Source organism: Acanthochromis polyacanthus, chromosome 6 (genome assembly GCF_021347895.1).
Source record: "Acanthochromis polyacanthus isolate Apoly-LR-REF ecotype Palm Island chromosome 6, KAUST_Apoly_ChrSc, whole genome shotgun sequence".
In the NCBI taxonomy this organism is placed as follows: Eukaryota; Metazoa; Chordata; class Actinopteri; family Pomacentridae; genus Acanthochromis; species Acanthochromis polyacanthus.
The window spans coordinates 24,091,673-24,109,503 of record NC_067118.1 but is presented as its reverse complement, the minus strand read 5'-3'; the positions used below and the strand labels follow the sequence as shown (position 1 = coordinate 24,109,503).

The window sequence follows — 17,831 nt, the reverse complement described above, 5'->3', positions numbered from 1 at the left end:
TTCTTGACAGTTTTTGTCAAATTAAGTAGCGTTTGGCTTTGTTATGTTACGGACAAAAGTTGCAGCCACTGTCTTGTGTCGACATCACGATGGGTTTTTATTCGTCGGCTTTAGAGTTAATAGTACAGACTTAGGTAGGCCACTCTGTTCCTCTGCTTAAGGAACTCCTTTTTACCGGTTAGCTGAGGAGAGAAAATAAAATGACAATCATTAGGTTTTGTGTCATGTATCCTGAAAAATGTACATTTATCCCATTAAATACAGGGTTATTAAAAAGAATGGACCAGTTTCATTACACAATATTTTAATAAGGAAAAGCAATAGAAAACTCCTGCCAAGTCACAAGTATTCTACTCACAATTAACCTTTATTTCCTATCTTACAAGTGTTCAATGTGGCCACCACCTGCAGCACAGGCAACGTCAATGCCATAAGAGAATTCCTCTGAGACACATATCAGCATATCACGATCCACTGAGTTGATAGCTGTTGTTACTCGATGTCATTCAATGACCTTAAACATCAAATAAGAGTTGTAATAGTAGTAGTAATGAAATTGGTTCATTCTTTTTGAATGACTGTATAATTCCTATGAGAAAAAGCTGCATCTTTAGCAGCAGTTGTGTAAAAGTTTGTAAAGGATTCAGGAAGCAGACCTCTTAAGTCTGTTTAAGATGTATAGTAAAAGATTTATGGGATTTACTCAACAGCAATGTATTTCTGACTTATTGGACTTCTGACCACAGACATTCAGTTGGAATCTCTAACGGGTAAAAAAGACTGGTGACCTCTCCAGGTGTCCCCTGCCTTCGCTCTAAGTCTATCAGGATACGCTCCAGTCCCTTTGTGACCCTAATGAGGATTAAGTGATGGATGGATGTTTATGTTGGAACAAACAGAATTGATTCAGGTACCTGTAAGATGTTTGAGTAACAATTCCAAGTTGGAAGGTTTCTCAGATTTAAACACTATGATGACTGTCTTCTTTACTCTGAGACAGGATTTCACAGTTCACGTGTCGCTGTGACTGGGAATAACTACTGCTGCTTACAGTGCGCTTTATTGTTGGAAGTCAGGCCAGAAATGGTCCAGGATGCAAGATCCAAAAAATGTTACCAGATTTAAACTTCCCTGTTTTATGTGGATTGAACAAACAACATAATGTCTAAGTTTAATCTTTCTGCTGACTGACAGATTTGGCTACCTTTTTACCAACATTAATCTGCCTTCTGATGGAGTTTTATCAGTGGCGTTTTAGCATTAACTGAACAAAAGTAGTAAAACTGTGTGAAACATCCTCATTGTATTCCACATGTTTGTATCCCAAATGTTTCACTACTTTTACCTTAAAAGTGGATGTCCCAAAACAATAAGGTCTTTAAATTCACAGATTTGCTTCACTCACATTTACCCTGAGTGACTTCTTGTCAATCTGAGGCAGTCTGGACCAGTCTGGGCTCCCAAAGCACATCGGCCAGCTCACTTTCCTGTTTGTCACCACATCGTGAGCGTACGTTCCAGGCCTGCGTCACAAAATAACAGCTATCAGCTCAGTCCAGTCGTGTTACATTTCAGCTGTGTGACTCTGTCTCACCCTGGACTGTCCTCGGCTGTACTTGGCATGCTGCTGAACCTCTGTGTGGTTGAGCTGAAAGGTGTTTTACCAGGAGGGATGACTCTGGATCTGGCTTGATCCTGCTGGTACTGCTGCGGTGAAGGGGTCGCTGCCTGATGACATCATAAAGACATCTTTAAGTTGAATGTGACACATTAAACAGGCATTCCAGCAGTTAGTGTTGTTCCTCCACTAGATTGCGGGACTCAAAGGAAATTGATGTAAAATGAGTGGTCAAAATCATCCATCCATCCATCCATTCTCTATATACCGCTTTATCCTCACTAGGGTCGCGGGGGGTGTTGGAGCCTATCCCAGCTGACTTACGGTGATTTACCATTTAACCTCAGCATGTTTTTGGATGGGCTGCACAGTGGAGTAGTGGTTAGCAGTTTTGCCTTGCAGCAAGAAGATCCCTGGTTCAAATCCCGGGGTTGGCTTGGGATCTTTCTGCATGCAGTTTGCATGTTCTCCTTGTGCATGCGTGGATTTTCTCCGGGTACTCCGATTCCTCCCACAGTCCAAAAATATGCTGAGGTTAATTGATAACTCTAATTGCCCATAGGTATGAATGTGAGTGTGATTGTGTGTCTGTATATGTAGGCCTGCGACAGATTGGCAACCTGCCCAGGGTGTCCCCTGCCTTCGCCCGAGTACAATAGTGTAGAAATTACAAACATAACTCCTTCATTGAAATTTTAACTTAAGAAAAGGTACAAAAGTATTATCATCAAAATAGACTTAAAAGAACCATAGGGAAAGTACTCATTTAGCAAATGACCCATCTCAGAATAATGTATATTATATTATTACATTCGAATTATTTTTACTGTTGCCACTAGAGATGGTGAGGCTGATTTTAATGATTGTATTTCCTGCTGGGTAGTTTGTAAATTTGCCCCTGCAAAGGACTCAATAAATCCTAACCTAATAATGAGGTGTCACTATGTGACAATAATAATACATACATTGTTATGTATAATGTATTATGTACAATAATACATTACAGTTAATTTGATGATAAAATTTTGGATTACTCATCTGGATATTCAGAGTATCTAGTAACTAAAATTATCAAATGCAAGTAGTGGAATAAAAACTCAAATACATCAATAGCAATGGCATAAAATGGAAAAAATTGAATAAAGTACTAACACTCCAAAATTGTAATAAGGTACAGTAGTTAAGTGAATATACATAGTTATTTTACACCACTGGGATGAGATGTAAATACTTCCTCTGTCACTGCAGGAGTAGCACTCATGATGACTAACTGTAACTTATTGTGCATATTAAATGTGCTCACAGTACACCGATGATGGAGCAGGAAGGTCCTTTGTGGTAAATCTTTAAGATGAAGGGATGAAAAGTAACTCAGTGCCTTTACTGAAGTATTATACTTGAGTAAAATTTGTAGTGCTTGTAGTGTAGGTGAGCATTTTCATTAAATGTTACTTTATAGTTCCACTTCTCCACAGTTCAGAAGGAGATTTTGTACTTTCTACTCCACTGAATGTATCAGACAGCTTTACTTACTTTTACGATACAGACTTTATACAACCTTTTAAAATACAAGACATGCTGTTAAAGATAAACCAGTAGTTTCCAACATTTGCGGCTTCTCGTAATTCACAAGTCTGAGTTGTTTTCAGCTCCACCAAATAGTGATTTTCCCCTCCTAACTCCTCACATGGTTTCTATGAAACAAATGGTCAAATGATCCAGTATCTTAACATAAAGTAGTTCAAACCGACATCAGCCCCAACAGCAACATGCTGCTGATACACTGATGCTTCACTGATAATAATCCAGTGGTGTCAGATGTCATATAAATAAGAAGAACCAAACCAGGGCAGGATGTTGATGCATTAACTGCTTCCTGCTGCTAATGCTTATATACTTTTATTGAAGTAGGATTTTCAATGCAGGATTTTTAGTGGCAATACTGTGCTGTCACATCACTGTACTGGTACTTTTATTTAAGTAAAGAATCCGAATAAGGTCATTCCATGAAAAAACGGTGCTCACCTGACTCCCTCAGGTTCAAATTATTGTTATTTATTTACATTAACAATAACTTTAGTTAAAAAGCACATACTTCTGACCCACTCTTTTGTACTTTGAGGGCCCGTAAATCAGATAATATTCCTGGTATTAAGGTAAAGATTTTTGTTTGGCTTAAATTTACAGAAGTTGTTGCTGCCATGCTGATGCTTCATTAGTAATCATCTAATTGCGGCTGGTACAGTAATTTATCAATCAGAGGGACTTAACCAATACTTCAACTGAATTTCGGTGTCAACGCTATACCTTTACTTAAGCCGGGTTTTTCATGCAGGATATTTCCTTGTAGTTGAGTAGTTTTATCAAAGTAAACAACCAGAATATGGTTTCCTGCACTGGCAACATTTACCTTGTTACATGGTGGAAAGCGCGCTGCAGTCCTCGCACACAGAGAATATCCTTTCTTACTCACAGGTCTCTTCTCTAAGTCATAAACTATGGTGCCAATCTGTGAAGAAAACCACAACAGGTTGACCTTATGATGGACAAACACATCGTCAAAAAGCTAATGGTCTTAAAACACCGGTTAATGTATGTAAAAGGCGTTACAAACAATTATTGTACTTAAAAACATGTGTGACGCTTCAGTCCACCGAGACCTGGCTTAGTATGAAAGGCACAAACCTTATGGTTGTCATAGTGACCCGGGCCGACATGCGGCGCTCCTTGTCGGGATATTTGGTTTCCAGACCGGTGTGACGGAGAACAAAGGGGATCTAGTTTGCTCTCCTGAGACCTACCAGCAGCTCTAGACATTTTTTGAAGCAAACTTCTTGGCAAGTAAATAACAAAAACCGGACGAGAAAGAGAAGCTAGCAACACAGTTAGCGTTGGCTATAACTACCGCTAGTCAGTCATGTGACAAGAGAGTGTTACCTGGCAACCAATGGACAAAAAGCAACAAACGTGAACTTCAAGCAAGTCATTAAATCTAAAGCATTGTATTAATTTAAAATTGGTCCGTGTATATTTTTGGTGAATGGATTTTCCGTTCTGAATCGGGTATTGAAAAACAAAAAAGGAGTGGTTATTTGAGTTTCGTTTGCAAAAATTGAAATACAAGGCGTTTTTCCTTTTAATGATCAAAGGGATATACGAAATTTTAAAAATGCTTTGATTTTCATTTTATATTTACAACAACAAAAAAATAAAACCAGTAAGAGACAGAAAAGAAAAAAGGTCCGGTTTTTCATTTCCTGAGACCGGAAGTGGATCATCACTAAATGTGGAGCCAAACAGAGTACGGTGCATAGACTGTATATATTTTTTTCGTTAGTTTTTATGGTCATAATGAGAGATCAGGTTGCCGATCATCTTAACACATATTTCTATATAAAACAATATACACTGCTCAAAAAAAATTAAAGGAACACTTTTTAATCTAAGTATTGCATCAAATCAGTGAAACATGTGGGATACTGATCTGGTCAAGTAAGTAACTGAGGGGCTTTTTAGTCAGTTTCAGCTGCTGTGGTGTTCATAAAATTAACAACAGATGCACAAGAGGGGTAACAATGAGACAACCCCCAAAACAGGAATGAGTTTATAGGTGAAGGCCACTGACATTTTTTTCCTTCTGAATCTTTCAGGACTGTTTTTCACTAGTTTTTTATTTGGCTAGGGTAAGTGTCACTTCTGGTAGCATGAGGCGATACCTGGACCCTACAGAGGTTCCACAGACAGTCCAACTCCTCCAGGATGGCACATCAATGCGTGCCATTGCCAGAAGGTTTGCTGTGTCTCCCAGCACATTCTCGAGCGCATGGAGGAGATTCCAGGAGACAGGCAGTTAGTCTGGGAGAGCTTGACAGGGCTGTCGAAGGTCCTCAAGCGATCAGCAGGACAGGTATCTGCTCCTTTGTGCAAGGAGGAACAGGATGAGCACTGCAATAGCTCTACAAAATGACCTCCAGCAGACCACTGGTGTGAATGTCTCTGATCAAACATTCAGAAAGAGATGTAATGAGAGTGGTCTGAGGGCCCAGCATCCTCTAGTGCCCGCTGTGCTCGCTGACTGGCACCGTGGAGCTCGGCTGGCAACACGGGAATTTGCAAGTCCATACATGATTTATATATGTAGGATGATTTTCTCTGATATATAACTATTATAGCTATATAGCTATTGCATTTTTATCTATTTTTATCTATTTTATATATCATTTTCTGATATATCTTTTTTTAATATATATGCATGAATTATATTGATATGATTTATATAATAATTTTCTCTGACATATTGATTATATTAATACTCCACATATGATTTATATATATTATGTTTTCTGATATATTGATTATATTGATACTCCATACATGATTTCTATATGTAGTATGATTTTCTCTGATATATAACTTTTATCTATTATATATATCTATGATTTATATATATTCATTTTCTCTGATATATAACTGAAATCTATTGTTTTATATAGAAACATGTGTTCATTAGTCAGTATTTTGTTTATATATGTGTATATAGCGTAATTATATATTGTCTCTTCAAATTATTAAAATAATTGACTTTACTGCTATTGTGTGCTTCTCTAACATATGTTAGTGTGTGTGTTTACAGTGTTTGCAAAATACCTGTCTACAATCAAGCTCAATATCAGAATATTCTATTACTGTTAATCCCGCTATGAATATTAAAATATGCCGAACCATTTGTCCTGTATCATAGATACATGTATGTCGTTTGCAGCAAATAAAAAAAATTTAATAAGCGTGAAAATCAGTTTAATATTCAGAGTTAAGATAGATTAAATGCGCTGTCAAACAGCGCTGAGTGGAGCGGGTGACCGGTCCAAGATGGTGGCCCCACCGCTCGTCAGCCCCGATAGGCAGTAGCGGTCGATGCGGCGTCTACTCTTTATATATGTCTATGGGTCCTGCCCCTAGTTGCTCTCCGGTCCAGCCTGTTTGATGACGCTTTTTACGTCACTGGCTGCAAAAAATCCAAAATGGCGACCAGGAAGTAGCAAAATCCGGGCTTCATTTTCTCGGCGTTGAAACCAATGAGTGACGTCACAGTTAGTTCACGCCTGTGGAGGAGACAGCCAAGACTCTGCTCTCCTCGTTTGGATTAACTCTGATATGATCACTTTTTTGTTTATTATCCCCCGCCTCCACGAAGTGGAAAAGGGGGATATAGGTTTGGCCTCCGTCCGTCTGTGCGTCTGTGCGTCCGTGCGTCCGTCCGACATGAAGGGGACAGCTTTTCTCGGAAACTATTACAGCTAGGATTACGAAATTTAGTGTGTAGCTTCACACCATGGACACCTTGACCAAGTTCGAAAATAAGACCTGTGCGATAATATTTAACAGAGTTATGGCTCTTTATCACTATTTTGGATATAGACTCATAGACATCACGTGGCGGGGGATATTGATGACCATGTCATGCACTGTTTTCCAAACGCTACTGCTTCGCCATACTTTCACCTACAGACTTAATTTTAGTCTTTAAAAAAAGCCCCAACTCTCTGCTTTTCAGGCATGTACATATTGTGACAGTGGGATTTATGGTTTTCCATACAGGAGCCTCCAAAAACCCCGAGGTTGAGCAAAAAATCCCATGTTCGAGCATGTGCTCCTCTGGTGCTAGAGTGTGGAGAGGGACAAAATCTGTCCGTTTTTTTTTTTTAAACTTAAATCGCCATCCTGGCCAAACGGTACATACTACAAGGACAATCCTTTCACAGACTATAGTAAAGACTCTCTACATTCATATGAGTCCGACATTGTTCACCTGGCACCTTGTTACGTCACGCGCCAGCCCTTAATTGACGTGGGAACCTGAATCGCCCTCCATAAGGCTCAATGCAAATTTATGCCTTGTGCTGCTTCACACACAGCGATTTTAATACTGCCGTTTCTCGGTCATTTTTCACTCTACAGCAACATTAAATATACCGACCTCTTCCGTGACTCATCCTGTCACTCACCATCCGGTTACTTTTGAGCTAGCATTCACGGTTAGCCCGTAATTAGCGACAGAACGCGACTGCAGCTGACAAGCTGTAAACTGCTGCAGGGGCGGCAGTAGGTTTTCAGGACAGGGGGGCTTAGCCCCCAGGAGATGCACACAATGTGAGTGAACGTTTAATTTTACAGCTAACAATTTAGTGTGTAGCTTCACACCATGGACACCTTGATCAAGTTTGAAAATGAGACCTGTGCAATAATAAACAGAGTTATGGCCCTTTGTCACTATTTTGGATATAGACTCATAGACATCACATGTGGCAGGGGATATTGATGACCATGTCGTCTTGTTTATCGGTGGAGCAGCAGAACCCTTTCCACAGACAGCTTTCCTGCCTGGTGGCTTGTTTTAACCAGTTTTCTACCTTCGGCTGATTCTACCAGTAGACACTGAAAGGACTCTGATAGTTCAGTAAGTGCTTATTTTCATATCGGTGCCACTTTTAATGCAATTTATATGCAGCTTTAGTGCCACATATCATGTGTGCCGTGCACTCCAGACGTTGGTGGAGTTTATTTCTGTGTGTGTTGACCAGAGAAAAGAGTTAGCATTCAGTAAATATTAGCTTTAATGTTCACGATGCTAACCAAGCTAGCTGCTCAGTCGTAGCCTGAAGCTAATGTAGCATTAAGCTAATGATGTTTGTGTTAAGTTTCATGCAAACAGCTGAAGTGTGTTGTGTTCGTGTAATGTGGTGCATTTAGTTAATAGAACTGTTCATGGAGACGCTGGTTCACATTAACGCTTAGAAAACCTAAATGTGATTAAAACAGTAAGGGTTCTGTGTTGTCAGTAATCCTGAATATCTGCTGAGTCTCTGAAGTTAAGCTGGAGAAAACAGTATATCTACTCTCTAATCGTTAACATTTAGTGTACTTTAACGTTTAGTGACTGATTCACGTTGTAGTGCATATTCCTGCAGTGTAGACTTGAAAAATAACCTCCCAGAATATGTCCAAAGTAATGATTAGCACTACAGTTATTACATTTAAATTGCACCACAGATAAGCTGGATAATAAAGTCCTCTCTCCTAAAGCGACTACAGGCCTTTCTGTCTTTCAGTGCTTGGAAAATATATATGACACAGGAAATCTCTCCGGGGATACTTTATAATGAACCTCTGCTGTTGATGCTGATACTGTGACGTCTGTCTTCATACCAGGTGTCTCATGTTCACTGTGAGGATCTTCTGAGTGAAGCCAACAGAAGGAAAACCTCATCTGGTTGTGAAGAAGGAGACTGAATGGACGACATCCTCAGTGAACCACTTCCTGTTTAGCTTTCACTTCCAGAAGGACAGACCAAATGTTTCAGCAGTTTATTATTCTCTGTTCAGCAGACAGGTGCTCTGCTTAGGAGTGTGACGATGTCGTCGGTGATGTGGAGAGTGAAGTTTCCGTTTCACCCACAGAGTGCTTTAGGACACCCAGGTCAGACTTTATGTTTGAAATACTGACCGAAAGCTCAGATTTAACTGTCTGCAGTTCCATTTTGATGGATGTTAATATGGCCTGTAGTTCATAGGATAGCATGTTGGCAAAAAACCCCCATAGATGATTGTGTGGTTCAAAAAGCGCAAAATGATAGGATGTTGCCTAAAATTGTAATGTATCATATGTGGTTGAAAAAATGTCATAGTGCAGTATATTGTCAAAATAGTATGTCATTCAAGAAGACATGAGAGTATAATATGTTGTCTAGGAAATGCCATAGAATAATATTTCAGTGTGCAAGTAAAAGTACAGCAATTTTTAAAACTGTTCAACAACAAAAAAGTCATAGTAATATGTCAATTAAAAAAGCCTATAGTAAAGTGTGTCGCCCAACAAATGTCATAGTATAGCATGTCGTTCTAAAAACGTCATATTATAGCATGTCGCTCTAAAAACGTCATAATATAGGGTCATTCCATACTAAATAGACAAAAATCCAGAGAAGTGGTTGCACCTATCACCTCAAAATTGCTTCATATTTTTTTGTGCCATTTTTTGGTACATTTCATTGGGAAAGCCAAAATTTTGAGGTCTTAAACCCAATCCTCATGGTTCTACAGGCACACAAAGGGGCAAGGGTCATGTTTTTAAGTTTCCGTCTGTAATTGTTTTCAGTTTTCACAACTTTATATCTCAGGAACCTCTCAAGACATCTGCTTGAAATTTTCAGGACTAAAAATATGTATATGGACCCTTTATTTGTTTACAAACATTGTGACGTTTTTTGTGGGCGGGGCTTATGCTGGAGGCAAAAGAGGAGCGAGAAGTCAAGCGGGACTGGGAGTTTGCGCTGCAAACTCGAGCATTTTTAACCCGTTAAACTTCAGTGTACCGCCAGCCGTACACTTACTAATTTGCATAGCAATTTAAAGAATGTCCGAAGGCTGCAACGCGATTATATAAACACTATACGCCGATGGAAAGCTTAGATTAATACGCCGGTATAAAACACTTTCAGATGTGATTACCACAGCGGGTAATATAAACACATTTGTCCGACAAACAATGAATATCCATCCATCCTTTCTCTGTACACGGCTTTAACGTACACAGCGCGACTCACATTTCCGGGTTCATTATTACACAGAGATGAAAATATTCCACAAAAAACGGCCATAATCCAACCTTGGACATCCAGACGACACAAGCCAGTAAACTATTTTGTCCAAAACATGTCCTGAAGTCGGTATATAATCCACGAATAGGTCGTTTTCAAGGAAATGCACCTCGCGATGCGCGTCCAATATTCCTTGTATTTCTCGTCATATTTAACGGGTTATTGTTTTTGATTGTATTTTTTTCTGTGTCTTGTTGTGTCCTTGTTCTTATGGTGTGTGTATTTGGACCCAGTGTCTGGAATAAAGCTGAACTGAATTGAATATTTGTTATTTACAAATAGAATATTAGCGATTTTTTGTACTGAAAATGGCTGGAATTGACTACAGCTGATCGTCTCTGTCCAGTCTTTTCGCCTCAGTGCATTTAACCACAACTGTCTTCGTTCCCTCTGAGCACGAGTGTTCGGTGTTCGGTGGAATCCTATAAAACTTTAATTTGCATTCGCCAATGTCATTCCTCCTATTCTGGCATCCAAAAACACAGCAGGACGACATTTTAGAAAAGTTGATAGAGCCTAGTCCCTCAGTCTTCCGCCTTTCGGTCACGGCCGCGGGCTTCCTCTTTTGCCTTCAGCTAAAGCTGTGACGTCATTCGTGACGTGGATCATTAAAGGGTCTATAGTACATAATATTTTGAGCTTCAAGCAAGGTATATGTCTCATATATTATGTATACCAGACCTCTCAATATGTGAAAAAATTCTTCAGACGAGCTTGTCAATTGAGAGATGGCCGCCAGGCCATCTCTCAATTGGACAGAGACCTTCAAAAAATCCTGGATCCAGACGGTGATCTGGATCACCTCCAAAATCTAATCGATTGTTACTTTTGCTCTTCTGGACATCCTGTAAAAATTTGGTGAAAATCCGTCCATGACTTTTTGAGTTATGCTCTTCACAGACAGACAGACAAACAGATGGCCTAGCGGAGGTATGCGCTCTCCGAGTGCTTTTCTAGTTTCATATTACTTTCATTCTATTCGCATTCATTTGTGGGCTTCCTGTATTTACTATCTTAGTTTCAATGATTCAAAAATAAAACGGGTCACTGCTATTTTTTTGGGCATAGAAAGTGGTTATATTGGAACTAATGCTTGCTTGTTCACACATTCTGTTACAGCAGCTCACCTGTTCCTTCCACACTGACAGGAGTAATCCCCTCATCACTACTGGCTCCTCACAACCTAATTTCACAAAGTTCAAAATGAGTCGGGTTTATCTTCATAATTATTAATGCTGTGTGGTCTTAGTTTTAATATTTTAATTGTTTAGGCCAAGTTTCTTATTTACTTATACCAAAGGGTTGTAGCTACAATATTACATTGAATGGGTGAAGTATTTTAGATCATTTTGATAGGGTTTCAGTATCTAATATCTAGCATTACTCTTGTATCACACCATAAATACCGCTGCAGGACTCTGCTATTAAAAAAGTGACATGACAGTTTATATATAGATTTTTATTTGCAGTTTCAGGCAGTGTACTGTACATATTGTGCCAATTGCACACCAATAATTTTGATAAAAGAAGGACCGAGGCACAGTCATTAAATTAGTTGATGACCCTGAAGCAAACGTAAGGAGCCGATTAAGAAGAAAAACTCTTATATAAATAAATTATTTCCCATTGGATTGCATTTGGTGTACATGTGTGATTTAACCATGACAAGTGACAACAGAACTAACTCCATGAGGAAGTATTAGCATACTTCTTGTAAGGCAACACTTCAGAGTTCATTACAAATAGTAGTTTAGACACAACCACTTCTTTCATTACTATTAGTCTTTAAATTACAGTTTAACTGGAAAAAGTAAAGTAAAAACTGAGGTCTGAAACGGTCCTACAGCATTCAGCGATCACATTCATATTGGCAAAGAAGGCATTCTCTGGTAAGAGTGCAAATTCTTCATATTATTAGCACAAACATCTTTAAGCACATGCACTCAAAATTGATGGAAAATAAAAGTTGCATCCTATTTTGGCAATTTTAAATGTGGAGAAATTAAATGGAATGTGCTTTGAAAGATAACCGTAACCAAACAGAGATTTGGAAAGACTTCGGAGAATCAACCACAGCAGAGCATCTCAGAAGAAAAGGTTGGTCTTCCTGGCAAGTATGCTGGAAGGAAAACATTTAAAAGGGGGGGACATTGTCATGGGTCCACAATCTACAAGGAAGCACTGGGAGACTGAGGAGTGTGTGTGAGTGTGTTTCTGCTCGTGAGAAGTGTTTCACTCCGATTGAGGCACTGAAATCGATGGCCCTTTGGGATCATCGAATCGATCCATGGTGTTTAGCTGCATGATCATGTGCAGACCGTACACGAAAATTAGCAGCATGAGCAATGAGGTCAGCAACCCCATCCAAATCCCTGCAGAGAAGAATCCTGCACAGTCACTGGCATAGGAGAAATTTGTTCCATTGGTCAAACCGAAGCCCTGAATCTGTATCGTGAAAAACAGGAAACATGCATCAAATTCTCAACGAGCCAGTTATTTCAAACTCTTCATAAATAAAGCAACTGATGTGATGCTGCAGGAGTGGCAGGTTGGAAAACAGAGCACTACAGTCGTACCTGGAAGTCGACAAAATTGAGCCTCCACTCAGATGTATTTTGACCGGAAGCTGGGACTAGCAGGGCATCTCGGAAGTTGGTGACGGACTGGCAGTGGAAGGAATACTCTGCAGGGGCATATATGTTGCGTGTCCCGCTGAAAGATGCAGTTTGACCATTCCACTGCAGCTGCACAGCATCCACAGTGGACCAGTTTCGTGCAGACACAGGATAGAAGCGCTTACTCATGGCGAACCTGAAGATGAACAAAAGAAAGACGCTGAGTGTCTTAATGAAATCATATCCGTGGAAAAGATCAGCGTGTATCGCTCAAATTGAGACACACTTTGACTGCAGTCATTAAGCCAGGTCTTAATCGTTTAATTACACAAATTATCTCTGCCAGAATCACCTCAGCTATGTCTGTAAGGAGACAGACACTCTCCTTTTTTTGGTTGTTGTTTTTTTTAGTTTGTCTTTTAATTTCTGTATTTTCTTGCTCTATTTGTTTACGTTGGTTAAAAATTCATAAAAACTTATATGAAAAAAATAGTATAACTACACACCTGGGAATGGGATTTTAAAATACCTGACTCTGGCGACTCCTATTGGTAGCATAAAAAAAGACAGATGCCACATGGCACTAACCCGGCACACTTACACTTAACTATGGACTATTTTGAGATTTAAGTGAAGAAAAAAGCAGGTGAAAAACGTTGAAGAATGCCACCTGCCCTTCTGCAGCAGCTTACAGAGTTGTTTTGCCTTTTCAAAGATTGTAGAAAATGTTTTACAACAACGAAACACTTAAATTTAAGGCCACGTTGGTAGGGGATTTACACAAAGGTATAACAGAATAGTTTGACATTTATGGAAATGCACAGTTTTGCTTCCTTGCCAAGACTTGGATGTTTCAGCATATTTTATTTAAATATGCTCATTTTTGCCTTACCTTAGTACATAGCCAGATGAATAAGTGAGCACCAGCCTACAGGTAGGGAAAAAAACACATTTGAATGACTTCTTTCTTACATTACGTAAAAATCAAGTTATTTAGTAAACAGAAAATACTTTTAAAGTCTAGATAATTTTATGGAGTAACAAAATCGCATCTTACAGTGAGTCAGTCTCGTTACACATGGATCCCTCCAAGGAAGGTTCGTCTGCAGCCAGGTCGGTCCACGAACCGGTTGAGACGCTGACACTGAGATTCTGAGCCCACAGCATTATGCAAGGACTTGAGGGGTTAAAGACGATGGGCATCACAGATGTAACATTTGCAGGTGCTTGTAGCAACGACCGGCCCACTGGCTGGTTAGGCACGGATGCTTCTGAAATCACCTACAAAGTATTCAAAATACTATACATCAAATTATAGCCAATCAAACATCCAGAGTGTATTACAACTTCAACTGTATACAGTTATTCTATGGAAATGTGCATAATGAGTAAGATATTAGTCTTACTCGTGACGGCTGGAGTCCAGTGTATATTGCAGTGTATGGGACATCTGTGGCTTTCATGACATTCAGCACTTTCCCCATAGTCTCATCTGTTGACAACAACATACATTTGGGTTACAAATTACACACGTCAAAAACTGGTATACTTCGATGCAGCTGATTACCAATAACTTTACATTTCACTTCAACTGTTAAAATGTACCATTGTTTTGTAGGACCTCCTTGCAAGACTTGTGTAAACTGTAAAACAAAAACAAAAAAAGGAAATTAAAGTAAGTGTGGCAACATCTAATTTTAAAAATGAAGAATTGATCATAGGAAGTCTCACCCGTTACAATAAGGCAAACTGATCAGCAGTAGATTGCTGACAGACGTGTTGATGCTCAGCTGTGACAGCGTGTCTGCATCTACAAGCAGAGGGGAAACACCAAGCTTCTCCTGCAGCAGAGTCAGGATGACAGAGGAGTCTGTCCACTCCAGTGCTGGAACTGTCACCGATGAGGAAGAAGAATGCAGTGCAGCCTGGATGGAAGGGAGGAGAAAAAAATGATCAGTCTTATTTTTCTGGCCAAATAGTCCTAATTTTGGACTAATATATTACATTAAAAAAAACTTACCTCAAGGTTTTTAAAGGCACTATCCTGTTTGTTTCCAAAAACTCCCCCAAAGACCGTGAAGTCATCTTTGCTTAACTGAACACAAACAAATGCAAAAATTGCAATAAAACTACAACATCAACCAACCTCATGAATCAGTTACAACAATGACCCCTGACCACAGAGAAAAGACGTGGACAATGTGTTGCGAAGGGACTGCGAATTGGGAAGTAATGCCAAAGCTCATTGTCACACCAGAATGAGAAGATTGCTATGGTGTCACATGGGTCTGCTGAGCAACTACACATGATTCATACTAACCCACCACTTCATACTATTTTAGGCAACTTGCATATCGAAGCAGAACTAGCTTTCAGAGAATCCTTTTGGGGACTGAAGCATATTTACTACAGAGCAGGAATTAGCTGTTAGTATGTCAGGTGCTGACCTTGTCTTGCAGGAACAGCAATACAGTGTGGGAGGCAGAGCCAAAGGCAGAGGTGAGATAGGCACTCAGCTGGTCATTGGTTGTGATGTGACCGGCTGTGGTTGAGGTCAGTGGTGGCAAACTAAACATACAGACAAGATACAAAAAAGACACATTGTGACATTTAGTATCACACATTTAACCCTCCTGTTGTCCTCATTTACAGGCACCAAAAAATATTGTTCATTTGTCTGAAAAAAATCCAAAAATTCAGCGAAAAAACAAACAAAAAAAACCCAACAAAAACCCTAAATTAATAAAAATTTGCAAAACTCTTAAGGAAGAAAAATCCTTAAAAGCTTCCCTTAAAAGTTTTTTTTTTAAATCCCCAAATTTGGAAAGAAATTAAAAAAAAATTAAAAAAAAATTAAAACTGTAAATATTTTCAAAAAATGAATAAAATCTTCGAAAAAAAATCCTAAAAATATCTAAAGTGATTACATATATATCAGTAAAACTTCTAATATTTTCTTTAAGAAACATTGGGGGGTGGGGTGGGGGGATCAACCAAAATCCAGCGAAATTTGCTGGATTTTGGTTGATTTTTTTCCGAATGCTCTTAAAGAAACATTATTTGTTTAACATTTATTTTCTTATCACCAAAACAATTCCCAAAAATGTTGAAAATGTGGAAGTTTTAATTGTGAAAACAAATTTTATTCCCACATTTTCAAATTCTGAAACAAGTCAATTTGACCTGCAGCTCTAAAACATCCATTACAATCAGCACAAGAGTTATTACTGTCCTGCATAGAACTTTATTTGTCCTTTAAAAGGCTGCTTGCCACTCACTCAGAACATATATCAAAAGCATAGACCAAAAGGCAATAAAGTCTGCTTTGTATTTAACTTCTCATTCAGAATTAGCTACAATAACCTACCAATGTCAAATATGCTCTTATCAAAATTGTATGCTTATTGTCAGTAAAAAAAATCAGGTGTTTTTGCAGTAAAATATGCATCTGGTGTTTATACTGGGATCACAATTAAAATAGCAGTTATGTAAAATGTAAATAACCAAAGCTGACATAGTATCATACATTTGACAACATCGGCATAGTGCTAGCTTCAACATTTTGTAAAGTCCCCATAGGAATGGTCTCTTCCTCTGACCAAATCACCTCATACAGTAGTACTTCCACATTTTCTTTCTGTATGAGTGGCCTGTTGTGTCTGTCTGATGCTTGTGTGCTCAGATTAAGGAACTGTGGTTGGTCTGTCAGACTCAGCCGGTGGCGTAAATGTGTTAAAGTGGTGACAGTACTGCAGGGTTAAGGGTGCACCTCTATTTTATCCATGCCACTGCCACTACCACTTGTGATATTACGTATTAATGCCCAACAACAAATGGCAGCTATAAAGTTGTACACATTAATCATAGTAATAAACATGTCTGCTAGCAGCACCGACCATCAACGAAGGCAAGAGAGTCACTCTGATTGAGGAGGATTGTGAAAAAACTAGCCATGACTACAGTTTATGACTCGACAACTGAGAAAAACTCTACGCCTCAAGCAAAACAAATTTAGTTTTTGGACTCTTCAATTCGTGAATTTTCGCTAAATTAGCCATCAAAACAGAAACCAAGTTAGCCACAAGTGCTAGCATGAGCATGCAAGACAGCCAGCGGTCGCTGACCGTTGGAAATTAGCGTTCCCTGAAGCATTAAAGAGAAAAAAATGACATATTACCCATCACTGGACCAGAGCAGAAGCGGCACTTGAGGAGTGGCTGTCCCTGAAGCGAAAAGAGCGACGAAAACCGCAATGAAAGCTGCTAATCGCGAGCTTCCGGAGCACCTCAGTTCTGCCATTTTTTCGTGTAGCTTTTCCGCAACGCTGTGATCACGTGAGCCCAACCAGCTGACGGTCATGTGCGGATGAAGGACTTCCTGCTTCTTTCATTGAGCTGCCCTGCCCACAGCTGACTTTCACGACAGCCTGCAGCTTTGCCCTCTTTTTTTCTTGTCATGGTGGCATGAAAAAAACAGCAACTTATAGAACAGTCCAGCTTCTGCCATCAAACTACTGCCAGAACATTTTTCCCCAGCTCGATTGCTAATTCTGCTTCATTATTGAGCTTAGCATCCCATTTTAATGCTCTGACTTTAAACCACACTGGGTCCCATAACACTACCACTTATAATGTGATGCATTTGAACCGTGTTTTGTCTCAGTGGCACCTGGCAGCTGTCCAAGGTGCTGGTTCACTCCGGACATGTTGATGTTCCACTTCTCGCGTGATCACGTCTCACAATCCGTATGTGGCACTTTTATAAGCACATTTAAAGAGAAACAAACACTAGCAATAACAATGCTTATGAATAATAACTCTTTCTCTTGTGAAAAGGCCTGCGTGTGTTCAGAGCTACTCCCATCCACACAGCTGTGGCGGCGGAGGGATACCGCTGCCCACATCCACGCAACGCTGCGCCTTCAACTGGGAAGAGGATAGA

General features: G+C 39.5%; 2 protein-coding genes across 2 annotated transcripts; both read right to left on the bottom strand.

Moving 5' to 3' along the window:
* Positions 1-73: 73 nt before the first annotated feature.
* LOC110948333 (protein pitchfork) lies at positions 74-4,560 on the bottom strand. The gene is made up of 5 exons (XM_022189821.2): positions 4,304-4,560; positions 4,029-4,127; positions 1,595-1,728; positions 1,406-1,523; positions 74-182 (listed from the first exon to the last, which is right to left on the bottom strand). Exons 1-5 carry the CDS (start codon positions 4,433-4,435, stop codon positions 117-119), a joined length of 549 nt encoding a protein of 182 aa, XP_022045513.2. The 5' UTR covers positions 4,436-4,560; the 3' UTR covers positions 74-116.
* A 7,158-nt stretch (positions 4,561-11,718) lies between these two features.
* atp6ap1b (ATPase H+ transporting accessory protein 1b) lies at positions 11,719-17,761 on the bottom strand. Its single transcript, XM_022189824.2, has 10 exons — positions 17,068-17,761; positions 15,338-15,458; positions 14,911-14,985; positions 14,622-14,815; positions 14,496-14,533; positions 14,297-14,382; positions 13,948-14,171; positions 13,783-13,818; positions 12,852-13,086; positions 11,719-12,720 (listed from the first exon to the last, which is right to left on the bottom strand). The coding sequence occupies exons 1-10, from the start codon at positions 17,247-17,249 to the stop codon at positions 12,508-12,510; spliced, it is 1,404 nt and encodes a 467-aa protein (XP_022045516.1). The 5' UTR covers positions 17,250-17,761; the 3' UTR covers positions 11,719-12,507.
* Between the last annotated feature and the right edge of the window lie 70 nt (positions 17,762-17,831).

What these genes read in the sequence shown, in the direction of transcription:
- LOC110948333 (XM_022189821.2), bottom strand. Translation starts at nt 4,435, where the DNA reads ATGTCTAGAGCTGCTGGTAGGTCTCAGGAGAGCAAACTAGATCCCCTT. An exon ending in GTCACTATGACAACCATAAG is followed by an intron (nt 4,128 to 4,303) that starts GTTTGTGCCTTT and finishes TTTTCTTCACAG; the next exon opens with ATTGGCACCATAGTTTATGA. An exon ending in ACAGCCGAGGACAGTCCAGG is followed by an intron (nt 1,524 to 1,594) that starts GTGAGACAGAGT and finishes TTTGTGACGCAG; the next exon opens with GCCTGGAACGTACGCTCACG.
- atp6ap1b (XM_022189824.2), bottom strand. Translation starts at nt 17,249, where the DNA reads ATGACCGTCAGCTGGTTGGGCTCACGTGATCACAGCGTTGCGGAAAAG. An exon ending in TGCTGTTCCTGCAAGACAAG is followed by an intron (nt 14,986 to 15,337) that starts GTCAGCACCTGA and finishes GTTTGTGTTCAG; the next exon opens with TTAAGCAAAGATGACTTCAC. An exon ending in TGTAACGAGACTGACTCACT is followed by an intron (nt 13,819 to 13,947) that starts GTAAGATGCGAT and finishes CCCTACCTGTAG; the next exon opens with GCTGGTGCTCACTTATTCAT.